Below are 21,295 nucleotides of genomic sequence, written 5' to 3' on the forward strand. Positions count from 1 at the left end.
ACACATGGTCACACAGTGGTTTGCAGCACATGACAGAATGCTGGTTGAATATCTCCCTCCCTACTCCCCACTCCTTAATCCGATAGAGAAGTTTTTCTCTGCCTGGAGGTGGGAGGTTTATGACCAGCATTCACATGTGCAAATGGCCCTGCTAGCAGCCATGGATGCATGTGACGAGATCACAGCAGAGTCATGCAGAGGGTGGATTCGCCACTCCAGGAGATACTTTCCTCGCTGCATTGCAAGGAATTATATCTGTTGTGATGTAGATGAAAATATGTGGCCAGACAGACAGGAACATCTGGATGTGCCAGAGTGATTCATGTGTGTTCAGTTACAATATGCACTGTTGTATTGTTCACATTTGTGCACAGCTCGACCAAAAGGGTGTTTCTCATGTTTATTCTAAATAAGTGACTGTAGAGTATTTTTCTTTGGCACAATAAAAATGTGAAACACGCGTATTCAGTGCCTTGTACTCACTTACTCCCCTAACTACAGGAATGTCTGTACAAAAAGTGTATAGTGCTGTCTTGAGCATTTTCAGGTAGTGTCACCGAGTTCTGACCTTTTCTTGGAAAACACTGAGAGAATACTGAACACTGTCATAATGACAACATGACAAAGCTATTTGACTATGTTGTTCATCAAGATGTTGTTCATCAAGATGGTGTCACGACTTCACATTTTGGTGACACTGGCAGTGTCATTGACATGAATACTTGCTTTTCAGGAAGGGATTATCGATTTTGAGCAAGTGACCTGCTTTTGCAGGTTATCCACTAGGTTTTGCAGTTTGCACCAATTGTTTTGAGAAATACACTAACTGCTGTGCAAATGTTAATAGTGATGTGAGAAAAGCACCAAAGCGACTGAGAAAAACTGTAAACATTTGTCGTAGGCTCTGAGGTTTGTATTATAGGCCCTGGATTCTTGTGGAAAAAGTACTTACAGCGTATATGTAAAAAATACTGAACTATGATATCCCAAAAAAACTATTACTGCAGGACATTTGTTCAGTAGGCTCCAATAGTTTGGATCAGATCTATTCATACAAACTGACAACACTGTAGATTTAGTTAGAGGGGTATGGCGTTATTTTTGTGCCACTATTCTGAGCGCATGTAAAAAAAATTGGAGCGCATGTAAAAAAATTTGCAGGTGCAAGTGTTGCATTTTGAGGAGAAATTTGAGTGAAGAAAAGCTAAATTTGAGTGAACAAAATTCATTCCTGCGTGCAAAAAATGTATTTCCGTGTTTGCTATTATCCACACACACACACACACACACACACACACACACACACACACACACACACAACAGCAGCCCCTCTCGCTCAGTTTTTGCATTTGCGCTCGCTCGCAATGTGTCGCTCGCGCTCTCAACATTTCTGCCCGTGCGCGCTCAACTCTTTCTCTACACCGTTATATTTGTGCCACAAAACCAGCCAATCACAGACTTGGATGCAAAAAAATCTGATTGTCTGTTCTGGTCTCCAATCAGCTCGAAATGACGAAATGCAATATCTCAGAATCCATTTCATCCAAAACTCAAACGAGGCAGTGGCGGAGGAACACAGAGTGGCAGAGTTTGAAATATTACTCTGTCTGGGTCACAAAATAAACTTTGAAGATATTTTCATGCGAGAATGTTTCTGTGTGAACTCCTAATATCTGCTCGATTTATCAAGACATCACATATTTGCATAAGTGCTCTGACGTTTTCGGAGATGCCTGTTACCCACCAGCTGACCACATAGCTGGACTGGCCGTTGGGCATCCCGGACATTTGCCCGGTGGGCTGATGATGATTTTTCATTTTTATGTTTGTTGGTTTTTGTAACGGTATAAACAATGAAAGGTGGTGGATTAGTTGGTCATGTTAGTCATGATCAACTCTGGGCTGGACCAATTACAACACATCCGTATTGAAGGGAAAAGGAACACAATTAGTCCCGGACTTCAACTACAATGAAAAAAAGACACAAAGCTGGAGTTATTCTGTGTCTTTGCTGCACAGCTGCCTCTTCTTCTCCCCTCATTCTCTCCCCCCTCCCTCTCCTGTTGCTACTTCAATCATGAAACTGATCAATGATCAGCTGATCGGCTTTTCTCTCTTGTTTATTTATCGCCCACTTTGCGCCAGAAACAGGAAACCAGCGGATGTCGCGCTAAACAACAGCAGCACGTTTAAGCTTGATCAGCTGTTGTTAGAATTTATTTAATGTTAATTTCTAGTATCAGCTGATGTTTGCTGGAGCCACAGCTGTAAAAGCTGCTGGTCATGATGTCGGTTTGGAAACATGAAGGTGATACAAATCATACATATATACCAACAAGACAGTGTACATCACTGTCACAACAGTGTTTGTTTTAGTTCAAAGGCTTTATGGTTTTTCCTGTAATACCTGGTGGTGTAGTCGGTGATTTTTTTGTCAGTTCAGCCTTATTTATTATGTTTAACCTGAGTGACCACCCGGTCAGCTGGTGGGTAACAGGCATCTCCGAAAACGTTAGAGCACTTATGCAAATATGTGACGTCTTGATGAATCGAGCAGATATTTGAAGTTTACACAGAAACATTCTCGCATGAAAATATCTTAAAAGTTTCTTTTGTGACCCAGAAAGAGTGATATTTCAAACTCTGCCACTCTGTGTTCCTCCGCCACTGCCTCGTTTGAGTTTTGGACTAAATGCATTCTGGGATATTGCATTTCGAGCTGATTGGAGACCAGAACAGCCAATCAGATTTTTTTTTTGTGTGTGTGGATAATAGCAAACACTGAAATACAGTTTTTGCACGCAGCAATGAATTTTGTTCACTCAAATTCAGCTTTTCTTCACTCAAAATAAATTTCTCCTCAAAATGCAACACTTGCACCTGCAATTTTTTTTTACGTGCGCTCAGAATAGTGGCACAAAAATAACGCCACAGAGGGGGAGCTCAGTGTGAGAGATTTATTTCTTTAAACTCATTTATAATTTTATTGTAATTTAACAGCAAGGACACAGCTGTCAAATATGCTGATGATGTCATAAATGTGCCCTCATTAGCACTTTCCCAGTTGAGCTGTGACCCACTTGTTTATATTTTTTAATAAATTTGACACATTTATTTGGATTATTTGTCATAATTTGTCTTATAGAGTTAGGAAACAATGTATAAATCAAAACTGATGTTACCTTACTGTAAAATATTGATTCCAATGTTATTTTTTGAGTAAGTAAGGAACATTTATTTATATAGCACATTTCACAGATAAAAATCACAAAGTGCCTCACAATAAAACCAGAAATACCAACACACATAAAATAATATAAAAAAATGTATCAAAAGCTCATTTGTATAAAAATGTCTTCAGCTTCTTTTTTTGACCATCTTATTAGTTTAAATCTACTGTTGGTCTAATCAGAGGTTTAAAATATGCTGATGCAGGACACAAACGTCACAAAGAAGCATCGTCCATCTGCAGTGCAGAGTAGCCTTCAAAAAGACGAGCACTGAAGAATATTTATAATTAATGACTAATGAAGGCAAACATGAAATGCACCAGCACCAACAGACACAGAGTGCTCACAACCATTTATAAAACATCATCCAACTAGTAGACAAACAAACAAACAAGCAAACAAACACACACAGAGGCTCGTCTTCAGTGTTAGATACAAAATGGTAACAACCTGACAGGAGGGACATTTACCAGGTGATGCTGCTCAAAACCACTTTCATCACATCTGTGAGTTTTTTCATACATTAAGATCGATGTGATGTGCTTACAATGCAGTTAAACAAACAAAACCAACAAAAAACAACCCAAATAAACAGTCAAAAGTTTGAAAAAGAGCAGAAACATATCAACGTGAAGAATTCATGTCATGAAGAGATTCACACCATCATTAACAAGCTGGACGTCAGTCACCTGCAGAAAGCTGAATAAAGACTAAAGAAAACTGAACCTGATGTCGGCCAATGCTACAAATCTCAATGCTGTCACTGTGGTACCCATGATTTGTCCAAGAGATCATTTTATTCTATATTTGTGGATAGAAAGCAATATGGTTAAGACAGCTTACTGCATGACAGCATTGATAAACTCGGGTTATAGCTGATGAAGCAGAAACACAAATGAAGCTCATGTTTCTATTTTTCTGACAGTATTTGAGATCTGTGTTATTCTAGATGGAGCTTGTTTGTCAGACTTCACACAGTTTCATCTGAGGAGAGTGTATCCTCGCTCCTTCACCAGTTTCAGACTGACATATAAAATCTGTGACACATACGTTATTATTATTATGGTAAATAAAGAAAGGTAAAACACTTGATTTGTCTAGCTAACTAAAAGACCTGCTTACATTTCCAGTTCACTGCTTGTGCCATGTCTGTTATTTAAATTGAACATTTGCTGGATTTGAATGAGATGTCTCTCATGACTCTGTGGTAAACCACACACACAGTTACTAATCCAGTCCTGCCCACAAAAATTACAATTTTCTCAAAGAATAGAAAAAAACTTGCTTGTCAAAATGATCTCATTGTTTATTATGATCCTCTTTATGTGGAAACCACCACATAATGAGTGGATTCATTAGAATATAATATTTCCTATGTTAGATATATTATCTTGTTTGCTGTATTAGATTTTGTCTGCACCAGCACTCAGTGTCTGATCTATGAGCAGCAGCAGAAACACCTGCAGCTAACAGAAGCTCACATTCAGCTTCGTGTTCTCCTCCTTTTCCCTCTCTTGTTGAAGCCTGTGCTGCGTAGTTCATACTGACTGACACAAAACAAAGAAAGTCTGGTTTTCTCCGCCTCTTTGAAGTTAGAGAAAAGCGGACTACAGACAAAGAGACTTTCTCACCTAAGAAAGTGACGTTCAAATAAAACATAACTGATTTCTCCAAAACAAACAAAGCTGGTTCTGGTTTTCTGAAATGTGAGCCTCCAAGAGAATCAGAACTCAGTAAAAATAAAAGCTTTTGTTGGAGAGCTTCTGAAACTCTTAAACCTTCATGTGAACTATTGATGTACCAGTTTATTTGTTCATATAAATATTCACATATATAACGATCTCCAATAATATGTATGGTGTCATACAGTGTATTTCAAAGGCAGTGTGTGCATGTTGTATCAGTCTACTGTAATATTCTATCATGGTGCAGTAATCAGCAGTGAGGAAACAGGGAGCAGACTTACCATAGTGCCCACACTGTATGTGGCTGCAGGACCAATGGTGTGGTGATAGGGGTCTGCGGTTGCATAGACTCTGCCGTAACTACATAAAAGGAAGTAGGAAGAATCAGCTTTTATTAAAATGCAGTATAAATGTAAGTAATGTAAGTTGCTTAAGCAACTGCTGCAAAACAAAGACTATAAACATATTTGAAAGATGGGAGGTGAAAAATGAAAGTTTGATAATAACAGTATTAGCTGGGACTCTATCCCATCTCTCATGCCGCCACCACCTGGGACGTGCTTTGTTTGCTTGTTATTCTCCCTCATCTGTCAAAGTGTTGCTCCGATGCACTCGGTTTGTTAAAATGTGACAGGAAAAGTATCTGAGCTCAAAAACACAAGCCTCAGTATAGAACAGCGTGCACGACAGTCATGGACTGAAGCACTGCATGTGTGTGCTGATTAAAACGTTTTTTGAGATTTCAGTTAAAGTACTCAAAGAAAAATGCTAGACCTTATAAATACCCGTCTATTTACAACGGCAATAATAAGGAATGGGTTGCAGCTTTCACTTAGCTGCATTAAGGCAGTGCTGAATCGACTCGCTGGGCCAGGTGAAACCTGGAGTTCCAACTCTCACTGGTGTTATATTGTGTATGTATCTCGCTACCTTCAAAAGGAATGTAAAGCAGTACCAGTCTTTTCTGATTGGGAATTCAGTCAGAAACATTGTTAGCATTCTCAGCTTCAACTGTCAAAGAGTAATTAATAATATATTATCATACTCATCAATCACACTAAAGGCTGGCAGGCCATGTAATGAAAATTACGCTTCTCTCAAAACTGATGTTTTAAACAGGAGGGCAGCATTGGATTTGTTTGATCTCCAGCATGAACGGGAAGAAAATAGAAATATGTCTGTGTGGGTTCTCAGTCATCAAGGTCATCTAATCTACAGAGCTTGAACATACCAGCTGGATTTCTTTCACCTCTCATCCAAGGGGCTTCTTCATTTCTAAAAACCAGGTATGTAACCCCAGGGGAAGGTTAAGTCAGGTAAGTCATCACATGAGCCAACGAAAAGAAGGTGTGGGTCATTACCATTACTGAGAGTTACAGTTGAAACCATTGTGAAACCTTGCCCCACCCAATCATGTGAACTACTGAGGTCTGGTTGTAGGCGTCAAGGTTTGAGTGGAGGTTGAAATGCCTGAGAAGGGATCTTTAGACTGTGTTGAGACTGCACCACACGTGGCTGATAGATGGTGCTGTAGGCCACCCCTTCTGTTCAATGATGGGCGTTCATAGTGGACATGGATCTTTTACTCCTCTTTCAAACCTTCTTGCATCCTTCATCTTTGAAAGAGTGACTTTTGACCTTTGATTTTTCCAGTGTAGTTCCTGAGCACTTCTTGATGCACTGCACAGCAAACACTGTGTGGCTTAGATGATTTTGGCGGTTTTGGTTGAGGGTGTGGCTTAGTCTGAGGTGCACTGGGATGCTCAAATTCTCCTGAGTTTCTCTGACAAAGCAGTTACACAAGGAATGATGATGTTGTTCCGTTTGTCATTTCTCCCTGGTTGGTGTTTCTTTTACATCAGGGATGCAAATCTTTAGGTGACGGCCAAGCAGAAAACAATCAGAATCAGAATCAGAATACTTTATTAATCCTGAAGAAAATTATGGGTTACAGCAGGCAGCACGCTAATGGTGCATGCGCACTTACAAAGGAACCTTCTGAACAAACTTTACACAAACATCATATTGGGGAGACATGTCAGAGAGGTAGGCTGATAGGAAAAAACAACGAAAATACATAACATGAGGTGAGAGGAGGAGAAAAAAACTCCACTCAGACTGAGCTCCTAGTGGGAGAACAGTTTGAGAACAGAAAAAACACCCCAGCACAAAAAGCAAATGTCTATCAATACACCATAGAAACACAAGACAAGCAACAGGGCGGGTAAAGGGTGAGAGAGAGCCGGTGTAGACGGCGCATCCGGTCCTGCAGCATGTCTGCGCTGGTCCAGTCGACCGCCATCTGCCCCGGGAGGGGACAGGCATCGAAGGCGTTTGGAAAGGGAGGGGGGATGAGTGTGTATCAGTGTATGTGTTCAGTTCAGCTGAGACAGTGTCCTTCACCCTGCCGGGCTAAGTAAACCGTCTTCCAGCCAACCCAGGTGGCCTTGCATAGGGGAGGAACAGTCTAAGCACAGTCGTTATCAGGGTGTTTTTGTTCAGCTCCAGCCTTGAGCCCACAGCTGGTGCCGAAGTGGTAGCTGCATGAAGTGATGGTGGTTTTTACTTTAGTGCGAACAACTCATGTGAATTTCAAAGCTGTTCTAACACTCCGACACTGGTCTCTCAATCTCCCGTTGGAGAGCCGCGAGCTTCTCCATGATGTTATCCAATTTTCGCTCAACGGTCTTATTCTGAGTGTTCACGGCAGCCTCGAGCATCTCCAAGATCTTATCCGTGCTGCGTTCAATGAGCCCATTCTGAGAACTCACGCCTCGTCCCATCGTTTCAAACCCAGCGGGCAGCCTTGTGGGGGTTTGAACAGCCGATTCCGCTTTCTTTAATCTCCGATAAGCCAGGGCCAAGCCAGCTCCGATCAGCAAGAACCCTGTTATCATGGTTCCGAACAGGTAGATATCTTCAGTGTCCTCGATCGACAGTCCCGCCAGGCACACGACCCTCCAGTTCGTCCACCCGTCCATCGTGTATCCGGCAGGGGAAAGTCCCTCCAGGACATTCAGGCTCACCCGAGCCCAGACTTCTCGTTGAGAAGATGGTGTCAATAACATTCAGAGACCAGATAATCAAATCCATAATTCCTCTTTTAGGTTTTAGAGAACAGACTGTGAGAGACTGTTCCAGGGAAAAGTAAAAAATAGACGAGACTAGACAAGGACACAAGAAGCTAAGCAGGGAAGATAAGGGAAGGGAGAGGAGAAAAGTGCGACCGCCTTCGCCGAGAGCCAGAAGTTGAAGATCATAATTCTCTCTGTGAGGGAGAAGGTTTTAAGGATGGGGCTGAAGGTAACCCCCCCCAAGATGGGTATGTTGCAGGTTAGTGTTAAAATTTCCACAATAAGGGCCTTGATCACCCCACATCTGTGTTCCAGATGGTGGTGGGAGTCAAACAACAGGTACTGGTCTGTGTGTGGGTTTCCAGTAAACTGAGGTTTCCATCCTCAGTGCGCACAGCACAGTCCAGAAACAGCAAACTTTTATCCTTTGTATCTTCCTTGGTGAACTGTATGTTTCTATCCACTGAGCTAACATGTTTGGTGAAAGGTTTTGACTAAGGTGGCATCCACATATCTGTACCAGTGGCTGCGTGTTATCCTTTGGACAAAGACAAGAGCTTTAGTTTCCATTTCCTCCATGTAAAGGTCGGCTGTAGAAACCATCGTTTCATTTAGAATATGTGGGATTGTGACTAATGGTTGATGATCAGTTTTGATTTGGATCTGCTTTCCACAGATATAATCATTGAATTTGGAACATGCAAAGACAACAGGAAGAAGCTCTTTCTTGATCCATGGATCTCAGTCTGTGTACAAGAGGAGCAGGCGATCGGAGCACCTGAAGGCACACAGCTCCAAGCCGGTACTGTGAGGCGTCACACGTAAGTGTGATGGGTTTCTGGACATCATAGTAGCTGAGAGTGGCTGGACTGGCTCTTTGTTAAAGCATTGAATGCATCTTGATGCTGCTTTAGCCAGCACCACTGAATGTCTTTGTGTGTTAGCTCATGAAATGGGGCTGAGAGGTCACTCCAGGAATGAACTTTCCTAAAAAGTTGATCATCGCCAAGAAGCACTGGAGGGCTGTGACATTTTCTGGTATGAAAATCTCATTAATTGCTTTGGTCTTAGCTGGATCAGGCTTGAGGCCCTTGCTTGTGAATACATGTCCAACATAACAGACTTCCTCAAGTTGGAATTTGGACAAGTTGGAATGCTCGAGGTCCTTTCTGAGATACTGTTCATGCTCTTTCATATCTCTTCCACCAGTGATTATGTCGTTGACTCATTTCACTACAAAGAATTACAGCGGGTATTCCTTGCCTGCAGAGTGGCATGAAAGTGTAGCTGTGCCAGCTGTTTGAATTTCCTCACCTCCATATGCCACCAGTTTGGTTTTCTGAGTCTTCTGTTTTGTTTCAGTTGTGCAAAAAAGTCGGCGGGCATGAGATTACATTTGACGGCAGCTCTATTGGTTTTCCATTGATATGCACAGTGGTGAATACGTCATTCCTATGCAGAAAACAGGGATTCCCAGTGTCTATATTGACCCCATTCACAAAGAACATTTCCTCATCACTGCTGGGCGCTTGCATCTCAACGCCACCTCCACAGTTGTTGCAGTTAGTTATTGCATGTGCAGGACTCTGTTCTGATCGTGTCGCACTTATTTTGTGATGAAACTATCCACCTTTGCTGTCGTTTGTTTTGGGGCTGCTGGAGCTTTTGTATGTTGATCAGTCTGTTCGAATATTTAGCTCATTTCGATTGCTTTGCTTAAGGTTAAGTCACTGTCATGCAGTAGTTGCTTTCTCACGCTGTCACTAGTTATGCTGCCATGAATATATCGTATTCTTGCTCGTACACGCGCCACTTCTTGGCAATGTTTCCATTAAACATCAATGTTCTGGTCTACAGAATTCTTCCACATGGTCATTGATGTTTAATAGCTTTTGCTACGATAGCTGAACAACGCTAGCTGCTCACTTGCTATGTCTTTAAAGGGCTGAGAAAACGTTTAGCTTACCGCTTCGTTGGCAGCTTTTTAGCACATGACCAAACCACAACTTCTGACATCATGTTTGATGTTTAGTAAAGACGCTGGGTTTATGATTGCTTATAAGCTTTTACTGTGTATGACAGTGGCGACATTACGTGCAAGTAGCTCGACTCCAGGGCTGGGAGCCCGGTCCTGTGATAGACATTCCCACTGCATGCACAGTGCACTATTCGCGTCGAACAGGTATGGAAACCCTCATTATTAAACAACACTAGTCACGTTCTACAGGAATCATCAAACCTGAGAAAAAACACAGGATCCTGAACTGTAAGACATTAGGAGTAATCTAATTTTCAGTTCAATTCAGTTTTATTTATATAGTGCCAAATCACAACAACAGTTCCCGAGACACACTTTATGTTGTAGGTAAAGATCCCACAATAATAAACAAATAAGCACGGTATATGAGATTTCGGAAAGTCTTGAAAATTGTGAGCCAAAAGCCAGTCCAAGTCCAGACCTTGGACCATTTGGTGTTTGCTCTGGCAGGACCTTAAGAGATCTGTGCAAATGTTGCAAGCAATGTTGTAAAAGAGAGATAAAGGCATACAGAAAACCATAACCATGGAAGAAGAAACATGGACTATGCTTAGTTTTTCGCAGGACGCCATAGAATTGTATGAAAATGTTCTTTTTCATATGAGCATACAAATGATGGTATGAAAGAATACCAGATAAAGTAAGAAACAGGATAAGATGATGCGACCAGTTTTGTTCTGTGGGAAAGTTTTTTCAAGAAGGCTTCAGAAATGGAGGAGAAAATATCGTACCTGTCACTATAAGCAGCTGCAGCAGTACCAGCTGGCTGTGCATATCTGTAGGCTGCATATCCTCCCTGAAGAGAAACAGAACAATTTCAAACCGCTCTCATTACAGATTAAAAGATTATCTTCAAAATTCAACATCAAATCCAGACTACTGTCTTGGCCAGTTGGTCATTATTAGAAGAAATGCTTAAAAATCAATCTTGCAACTACACAGAAATGAAATATAAATGCATATCATTGGGCTTTGACTCACATATATTTCTGCCCCATAAAATCCATCCTGGTAGACCACACTGTTGACACAGAATATCAAATATTAAGCATATATTTAACATTGAAATATACAGAACTGACAGGGTGACGGGTTTTCATACTGAAAAATGTCCTAACTAAATGACATCATAGATGATCTGACAAAATCTGGTAAACTGACATTAAAGGTAATTAAATTTCCTGATATTCTCCTCGAGCAAACAATACTCGCAAGGACTTCATTAGGATGACCATACAGGACACGACCGCCTGTTGGGCTCTAAACAGCCTCATTTTGGTGGCATGGGCTTACAAAGAGCCTTCTTTTGAGATTCCACTTTCTGATTGCTTCACATAACTTGTGCAGATATTCATCCTCTGAAAATCACATTACAGTACATCCCAAAGTTGATTACTGGATTCAAATAGGATGGGAGCCAATGAAGTCCACTGAACTTGTCAAATATGCATAGTTGTGATTAAACTTTGATGAAGAGATGTATGCACATCATCAACAACAATCACAGGGTTAGGATTAGCTGAAGGCTGAAGTAATAAATGCATGAGCTAGTTTTTCAGCGTCACTCTGAGACAGGATATTTCTAACTTTAGAGATGTTGCACAAATGGAGGAAAGCAGTCTTACATAAAGACCATCCAGGTCTTTATGTCTTTAAGACATTGTGCAGTGCAGCACAAGCAACACATCCTGGCCCCACAGATGTAGTAAGGGCACCCAGAGAGAAGGGCCCAGAACGCAGCACAACCCAGGCACCTTGGCCCACCCCCCAAGGTGCAAGAGGACCAGCCGCAAAAGGTGCCAACCTGAAGGCAGGGAGGACACCCCAGGACCGCAGCAGCCAGCACGATGCATGGAAAAGAGAAAAGAAGGAAAAGAGAAGGAGCCAGAGAGCCAACTTGGAAAGAACTGGCAGGATCTCTCTACCGGTTCTTATTCCCACCCAGAGCCAAGAGACAACACATGAAGAAGAGTCCCCTTACCTCAACATAGCAAACAACATAGGTACCCACCCCAACATAGCATACCACCCCCCACCAGAGATGCCAAGGATAGCAAACCGGACCACACACACAGCAAACCATGTGTCATCCTGAAGGAGTGGATTACCTGTAGAACCTCTACATGGTCCAGATATCGCCTTATGCTCCCAGTATGGACACTGACCGAGCCAAATACAAAACTAGCAAAAAACAGACACGACGAGAAAGGAACAAATATCGAGGGCCTGCACGTGTAAAACCACTCCTGTTTGGGGATTAACAACCCACACTGGTCCTTAACTGACCACATCAATATCCCAGAACTGACTCTGATTAAAACTATCATTTTTGGAGCAGTGCATGTACCACACAGGTTAAATCATTTATTCAGTGGATATGATCAGCCTGCACCATTCATCTCCTGCTGCCTTCTTGACCTTTATTTCTTCTTATGACTCCTTTATTTTACACTATTAATTTATTCTGTGTAAAACATTTTTCTTCTTCAGTGCCTTCATGTCCTGAAACACACACAAAAACAGTCTAGCAATTTTCTGCTCTATTTGAAGGTGTTTTTGTTTTCCACTCCCTGTTATCACATCAATGTCTTTGTATGTTAGCAAAAACTCACGTTCCATAGGTGGGGATAGGTGGAGGCGGAGGTGCAGCACGGAACGTGTTGTAGATGGCGCGGCCCCTGCCTCTCAAATGAGCCCCTCTATAGGCAACAGCTGCTCCTGCACTGGGGTATGGAAAACCTGCCACTGACAAAGATACATAAAATCATAGACTCAGTCGGCTTCACTGAAACACAACCACTTTATTACATCCTGGATCTTGATCTGAAATATGGCATACAATTTGAACATCTTACAGTATTCCCTGAAAACCTTTTGTCGGATCAATAACATTTAAATTTAGCATAAAGGGTTACACAGTCAGGAATAAATGTCATTACTGAAGATGTCTTTTGGAAAAGTGCTGTAACGGATTTTAAGGGTGTAATTCCTCTGCTGTTAATTTCTTCAATGCCATGTGCCAACACAGTACAGAGCAGCTACTAATCTACTTCCAGAAAGGTTGAATATCTCTATAATAGTTTTGCTTCCTCACTGTGTACAACCCTCTGCAGAAGAAAGCAAAAAATCAGAAGTGCTTGTGTCCCCGGTAAAGCTCACAAACACAGAACTTAAAGAGGAAATTGAATCTCACTAATTTAAAAGATGTTTATTTAGCCTAGAGAAAGAGTTTGCTGTTCTATAAAAAGCTTTTCATAAAGCTAACACATCTAACTATTCAGCCTTAACTGGAGAAAATAAGAACAAAGACTTAGAGGTCGGTTCAACCAAGTATTCCTTTAACCTTAAGTAGTAAAGACTTTCTGAACTACTTAAAAAATGAAGTTTTAACCATTAGAGAAAACTTTACTTATAAGAATCTCAAAGATGTATCATTACATAAAGCTAGTTGTGTTTGTGAGGAGTGCTCACACTGCAAGGAGAAAAGGAGAAATGTAACATTATCTACAGCTGCTTCACTACCACTTTATTTATTTAACTCTTTTTCTCCAATTGATCTTTCTGAGTTAACTTCACCAATTACTTCCTCCAAACCATCAACGTGACTTTTAGACCCCATTCCTACGAAGAGATCTGCTTCAATCTTAAACATTCAGTCCCTATTAATTGCCTACATACCACAGGCCTTTAAGGTGGCAGAAGATAAAGCGTTACTTAAAACTAAGGTTATTGTACTCGGCTCTAAAAATACTAGAAATGCAGTTTTTAACCAGATTCTTCCTCTGGATGGCATTACCTTGGCCTCCAGTAACACTGTGAGGAACCTTGGAGTCATGTTTGACCAGGACATGTCCTTCAACGCACATATTAAACAAATATGTAAGACTGCTTTCTTCCATTTGTGCAACATCTCTAAAGTTAGAAATATCCTGTCTCAGAGTGACGCTGAAAAACTAGTTCATGCATTTCTTACTTCCAGGCTGGACGACTGTAATTCATTATCATCAGGAAGTCCTAAAAACTCCCTGAAAAGCCTTCAGTTAATCCAAAATGCTGCAGCAAGAGTCCTGACAGGGACTAGAAAGAGAGAGCAGATTTCTCCTGTATTGGCTTCCCTTCATTGGCTTCCTGTTAAATCCAGAATTCAAAATCCTGCTCCTCACATACAAGGTCTTAAATAATCAGGCCCCATCTTATCTTAATGACCTTGTAGTACCATATCACCCTATTAGAGCACTTCGCTCTCGCTCTGCAGGCCTACTTGTTGTTCCTAGAGTATTTAAAAGTAGAATGGGAGGCAGAGCCTTCAGTTTTCAGGCCCCTCTTCTGTGGAACCAGCTTCCAGTTTGGATTCAGGAGACAGACACTATCTCTACTTTCAAGATTAGGCTTCAAACTTTCCTTTTTGCTAAAGCATATAGTTAGGGCTGGACCAGGTGACCCTGAATCCTCCCTTAGTTATGCTGCAATAGGTGTCGGCTGTCGGGGATTCCCATGATGCATTGGGTGTTTCTTCTTCACTCACTATGTGTTAACAGACCTCTCTGCACTGAATCATATCTGTTATTAACCTCTGTCTCTCTTCCACAGCATGTCTTTATCCTGTCTTCCTTCTCTCACCCCAACCGGTTGCAGCAGATGATGCAAGATGTGAGTGGAGGTTGAAGGGCTTTTAAAAACTGCATTTTAGGTGGTAGATATTTGATGTCGTAAGCCCCGCCTCAGTTCAAGATGGTCGTTCACAGTGGATATAGATGCTTCTTTCACTCCATTTTCAAACCACCTTTAGATGCAGATGTACAGCCGAGTCTTGTCCTGATGAGGTGGCTCTTCTATGTTGTGCCATGCGTTTACTGAGTGGATGTTTGGTTTCTCCAATGTGGAGGTCTAAGCACTCGTCAGTGCACTGCACCACATGCATTTGTTGCTAAGTTTGTGTTTGAGAGTTTTGTCTTTTTATCTGAGGGTGTAGCTAGGTCTGAAGTGCACTGAGATGTTGTGCTTGGAGAAGACTCTCTTGATGCTTTTCTTTCCAAGCTCCTTAGATTACAAATGTGAAGGAGTTCAAGATTGAGAGGATGTCTGTTTTGGGGATTCTCTTTTAAAAAGTGCTAAAATATGTGTTAGGAAAGGGCCGAGGAAGTGACAATTCTGTAAGCCACTGGATCTTTGTGTTTCCCACTTTCCCTTTAATATTAGTTCCCCTTTTGCCTTTTGTTAAACTTTTAATGTATTACAAGAACATCTGCAGAATCCATCAACTAAAGCACAAATTGATTGTTTTTTAAAAGAAAGGTAAAGGATTGGACATGTGGGACAAATGTTATTAAAATTAATAAAAGAAGCAGTGTGTGTAGTCCAGCAGACTTAAGCACACACAGGCCCTTCTTCAGCATATTCCATCATTTATCTGTGAGACCACAAGATGTCAGTGCAAACACACGGGATGCATTTATGGCTGCCACTATGACGACCCTTCATACAGTGCTAGTCCATGACATATCTAACTGAAATAAGCATAAATAAATAACCTTTTCTTTTCTAACCTTTTGGGCCAAAGGTGGAACAATTCACGGCTGAGACAAGAGTACTTAGAGTTTCTCTCTCTAAACTTAATTTATATGGAGAGCCATAAACTTTTTCTCAAAGTAATCTGGTCATTTACTGTACGTAATATTAATGCAATTATCTTAACTTAGTCACAAATGTTACCCAACAGGTAGACAAATATAGTCTTGAACCAGGTAAGGTGGTGTGCAGTAAAGCTGAATTCAAACCTCGTGGTGTGCATCTGTAGGAGGTGCTTTTAAACGGGTTTAATGCTTTCTGTAATTCTTCTGTGAGTTCTGTGGTTTCATTTCTTCTAGGCATTCATGTTATATCCCTCACACACATATGAACTCAAGTGAGATCCCATTCATAAGCCACAGGGTTTGCTATGATGTGGACCACCCTCTGGAGCTATGACAGCTTCAACTCTTCTATGAAAAGAGTCAAACTGTATTCATGGGAATTTCTAATCATTTTTCCAGAAGCGCATTTCTGAGGTCAGACGGTGACGGTGGAGAAGACGGCCTGGCAACCTAATTCATGCCAAAGGTCTATTAGGTTGTCCGGGTCAGTCAAGTTCTTCCATACTAAACTTGATCATCCATGCCATGACTGAAACTGGCACCACTGACTAACAAAGGGCCGTGAGGTCAGTTTCAGTTAGTCTTCAAGAAACTGAAGTACAGCTCCTTTTAGAAACTGGCCTGCTTTTAGATTTGGTGTCAGAGCTGTCTGGGAGCAGTTTTTGAAAAGCTTCTCTTTTAACCACTTCTCTTCGGCTGCAGTAACATCCTCCAGCTTATCTGAGAGACACCGAAAACTTTGCTGTTACGCTCAGTTCTCTCTTCACCGTGACAGACTGGTGCTCTGTGTCCACCGACCTAATTTTATCAATTTAAACGTTCTGTCATTGCTGGATGTCGTCACTAAGAGTGTTTGCATCTATGTTGAAGAAACGTTTACTTTTTTTCTCATTGCAGTGTGTTTTTCGTGTGGGGCTGACAGATAAGGCTACATGGAGCCACAGTGAGTGTCTGGGACATCATATTTAGCATTTCCATTATTTCAGCCTCTTCTTCGGACTGCAGACTATTATTTAATTCTCTAGTCAGACTTTCTACTTATTTCTTGTCTTAAAGGTGCAACATAGTCAACACTCTCTGTGCTTCACCTGGAGGAAAACATGTTTCCTTATATAGAGAAAAGGGTGGTGAAATATGCAGATTATATGGAGATTCAAAACAACTGTTGGCTGTGAATTATCTTGACTTACTAACATACACAGGGTATACAAACACGACTGGTACACATGTTTGTCTCTGCTCTTCTGTATGCCAAAGTATTATAGAGCAGTGATGTCAAAGTCATTTACATTGTGGGCCACACACAGCCCACTTTAGTGTAAAGATTTAATTCAGTTTAAGGAAAATATGCTGCTGTAGTAAATGCAGGAAATCTGTCAACACAAATAAATAAATATAAAATTACAGAAAACGTTCTGGTAGTTCACTCCCCATTAAAAGTCCTTCCCCCCCTATAACTGTAAAAAAACTAGAAACTTCTGTGGCAGATAGGAATGTTTCCATTTTTACACTATGTTTGAGCATTGCTGTTGTTTAGTTTTTATTTAATGATGTGATATGTAATACATGCAATGGTGGAGGTCTTTATCAACAGGAAATGCTGTAAAATTCACTTAAAACGTCTTTGCCGGGCCGATTCTGGGCCCCAGGCCTTGTGTTTGACACACCTGTTCTAGTCAAACGTGAGGACACCTGTCTGCAGCCCTTTATTTTAAGCCTAAATAGTAAATAAATGTATGAGTTGTAAAAGCATCCTCCTGGTCTCAGGCATTGCTTCATAATGTTGGTCCATGTGTATTATTAAATGCTTTCTGTTTAGCTTCGGTGTTGCCCTTAAGCTTTATAATTATTACTAGTTTGAATTTCCATCACCCCCAACTAGTCACAGCAGATGGCTGCACCTCCTCGAGCCTGGTTCTGCTGGAGGTTCTTCCCATGCTTGCTCACAGGAGGTCGTTCGATTGTTGGGGTTTTCTCTCTGTTGTTGTAGTTTCTTTATCTTATGATATAAAGCACCTCGAGGTGACTGTTGTTGTCATTTGATTCAAATCAGTTTTATATAAATACAATTGACCTGAGTTGCATTGAATGTTTGGTTCCAGATGGATGTTTGAGTACCTGTCTGTGTGTTATTGGATTTGTAGATTTGTCAACAGAAGATTTAAATTTCACTTCACCAACTATGCACCCAGGAGGGAGACTTCAAAGAAGGTGTTGGATCTGTGTCCATGTTTGCAGTAGAATAGAATTAAGCTTCACTCTGGTTTTGTTGAGTTTTGGGCTCCTCTCTCTATGTCATGATTATTCGAGCACAGACTGCTAGTTTTGTATTTCCCAGTGTTTTTGTTTTTCTCTTGAGGTTATTCTTTCTTTTCCCAGAGTTCCCTTTTTGACATTGTTTGTGACTTTGTGGTCTCTGCAGTTCGTAGGTATCTTCTGGGTCATTTCCTGTTTTACTTTGACAGTTAGTCGTCTCTTGTGTCTTGCTTTGAATTTTGCTTCCCCCAGTGATAGTTTCGATTCTCTACACATGTGCTACGTTCTCCCATTCTGAATTCAGTCTGGATCCACTTCAGAACTAAAACCTACCTAACATACCTGTTAGACAGCTGTTAACTCAAAATGTTTATTATTTTTATTATTATTGTTGTTGTTTTACCAGGTTGTTATTTTTTATCACTTGTGCATTTAGTCTATAGGTCTTTACCAGGTAGATGAACTGCAAATTTGGACATTTCCTTGATGGTTTCACTTTTTTAGTCCTGGAAATTCTCACTGAAAACAAATATAAAAAATATCCTGTAATTGTTATTAGAGGAGATCTGATCTTTTTGTCCTTCTTCTGCTTATAGCTGCTTCAACTAGGGGCTGTGGTAGCAGCGTCATCTGCCTTCATCTCCACCTCACTCTAGTCCAAGCATGCATGCCCTCCTTCACTACATCCATGAACCTTTTCAGTGACCATCCTCTTCCTGTGATATTTAAATGCTTCCTGACCGGCAGCATTTAAACTCCCCTCTCCTGCCCTTCGTTGTCCCATTGCCTCTGAACAGACAGAGGTGGGAGGTGGTCTTTCTCTAAATTTATTTAGCAGAACAAAATGCAAATGTGTTCTGTTGATGAATGCATTTTACACAAAGATCAATTTAGACTTAAAAAATGAGTGCAGATCTGCAGAGCAATCTCTGCACAAACACTAGGGCTGCAACGATTCATCATGTATCCTGAAAAACTCGATTATAAAAAATCCCACATTTTTTTGCTGTGATGCTTCCTTTTTACACACGGCTCTGTAGTGCCGAGTGTTCACCATGTAAATTTGAGAATTTCTCTCACATTTGCAACTGACAACAGACTTGCAATAGAAACACAACTATGAATAAAAAGCATGCCAACATTAAGCTCATGTGGCCCCAAGATTTTTTCAAAGAAAAGAGGTGGAGCCGTTACCGCGATGGTCACATCATGTAAAGTGAAAGAAAACGTATTTCTATTCAATTTTTATTTATACAGCACCAAATCACAACAACAGTCGCCTCAAGGCGCTTTATATTGTACAGTAGACCCTACAATAATACAGAGAAAAACCCAACAATCATATGACCCCCTGTGAGCAAGCACTTTGGCGACAGTGGGAAGGAAAAACTCCCTTTTAACAGGAAGAAACCTCCAGCAGAACCAGGCTCAGGGAGGGGCGGGGCCATCTGCTGCGATCTACTGTAAAGACCTGTGTTTTTTTTTCCTGTTTTGAATATTTATTATTCTCATTAATAATAATTTCTCATCTGATTTCTCAATCGAAAAATTAATAGAACACTCAATACTTACTAAATGTATCGATAGTTGCAGCCCTAGGAAACACACACAGTGAGGAGCACCTCCAATTTTGCTGTACATGGATAATAATAAAACTATTCTATTCTATTCTATTCTATTCTATTCTATTCTACTCTTCTATCACTTTAGAATTTCTTTTTTTTAATTTATCAAATGCCAGACAGTCATAAAGCACATAGGTACAGGTAGAAATGATAGTCTCTTCTTTTTCGTTTTTATAACATTCAATAAACATAAATAACATAGATGGCATGAGTACCCCCCCACTCCCTCCCAATAATTTGAAGGTAAATATGTTACAGAAAGATGGATTAACCCAAAAAAACCCCAAAAAAACCCAAACACTAACCAAAGAAATAACAAAAAAAAAAAAATCAACAATAAAGTGCTAGTGCTCATCCTTGTAGATTAATATTAACATTAATCAACATTAGTTAATATTGCTATTAATGACTACTTGCTCCTCGGTTGAAGTAAATTAATAATGCTGGAGTATCTTAAATGGTGGACTACAAAGAGATTTCTCGTGCTGGTAACTTTTCTAAGTATTTAAGTAACAGTTTCCAGTAAGTAAAAAATCTATCCGACGAGCCTCTGAGGGAGAATTTTATCTTCTCCAGTTTTTGAAGTCCTAGGATGTCATGTAACCAGACTTTGATTAATGGTGGCTGAGATGATTTACACAACAAATTCTTTAAGGGCAATAAGAGAAGCAAAGGCAATAAGGTTATTTTGGATAGCTGTGATACGAAGGTTATTTGGTGGTTTGCCAAAAATTGCAATATGTGGAGTCGGAGTTAAATTTATACCTTATATATCTGAAATTGTTTTGAAGAATTGATGCCAAAATTCAGACACGCACTGTGGAACCATCCTTTCACCTACACGACGGCGTACAAAGATCCTGTGTGATGTACCAAAGATTTCAAATTTTGATTCATCAGTCCATAAAACCTTCTTGATGCATCTCAATCATCCAGGAAAGTAAATCTCCAAAAGTTGATTCTGTTCATCTGGACGTAGCGTTTTGTGGTAGAAACGTTTCGTCACTCATCCAAGTGACGTCTTCAGTCTCAGCTGACTGCAGGTTTCAATCCTATAAACAGTACATTTGCATAATGACTGAAACCAGCCCACTGAAGGAACAATGGGCTGGGAGGTCAGTTCCTTAATCTTAATTATGCAAATTCTCATGACCATTGATCAACAACCAGTGATCAAAACCCAATGATCAAAGACCATTGATCAAAGACCACTGATCAATGTCCATGAGTCCCATTCACAGAGAGCTGGGGAATGGCTGCAATCACAGCATTGTAAGATGGCGAAAGATGTACCCTTAGGCCCCCTCCTCGATTCAGAGATGGTCTAACCGCTGCCTAAGCGAAAACCTGTAGTGATCCCGTACGTGTCAGGAGTATCGGAGCAGTTGAGACGCATTTTTTCTAAACACCAGGTCTCTGTGGCTTTTAAACCCCAAACATTGGTCCACCCCAGGGATCAGGTCCCCCGACACAAACAGAGTAACATAGTGTACGCTGTTAAGTACCAGGATTTATACATCGGGGAAACCAAACAACCTCTGACTAAGAGGATGGCACAACACAGCAGAGCCACCTCGTCAGGCCAGGACTCTGCAGTCTGTTTACACCTACAGGCCAGTGGACACTCATTCAGTGATGAGGATGTCCACATCCTGGACAGGGAGGAACGCTGGTTTGAGGGCGGAGTCAAGGAGGCCATTTATGTGAAAAGGGAAAGACCATCTCTGAATGGAGGAGGGGGCCTAAGGGTACAA

General features: G+C 40.9%; 1 protein-coding gene across 9 annotated transcripts in view; it reads right to left on the bottom strand.

Annotated features, from left to right (window-relative positions):
- The window catches only part of LOC146382158 (RNA binding protein fox-1 homolog 3-like), a 530,501-nt gene that overhangs the window by 33,977 nt on the left and 475,229 nt on the right, over positions 1-21,295 (bottom strand). For 6 of the 9 annotated variants that reach the window (XM_084938511.1, XM_084938513.1, XM_084938507.1 and 3 more), the window contains 4 exons: positions 12,640-12,772; positions 11,009-11,048; positions 10,759-10,823; positions 5,197-5,275 (listed from right to left, as the gene is read on the bottom strand). In XM_084938511.1, the coding sequence (XP_084794637.1) occupies positions 5,197-5,275; positions 10,759-10,823; positions 11,009-11,048; positions 12,640-12,772 (317 nt within the window). The remainder of the gene's footprint in view (positions 1-5,196; positions 5,276-10,758; positions 10,824-11,008; positions 11,049-12,639; positions 12,773-21,295) is intronic. The other 3 variants (XM_084938515.1, XM_084938514.1, XM_084938512.1) reach the window with 1 other exon arrangement.

Source organism: Perissodus microlepis, chromosome 8 (genome assembly GCF_051167445.1).
Source record: "Perissodus microlepis isolate ML-2025 ecotype Zambia chromosome 8, ASM5116744v1, whole genome shotgun sequence".
NCBI lineage: Eukaryota > Metazoa > Chordata > Actinopteri > Cichliformes > Cichlidae > Perissodus > Perissodus microlepis.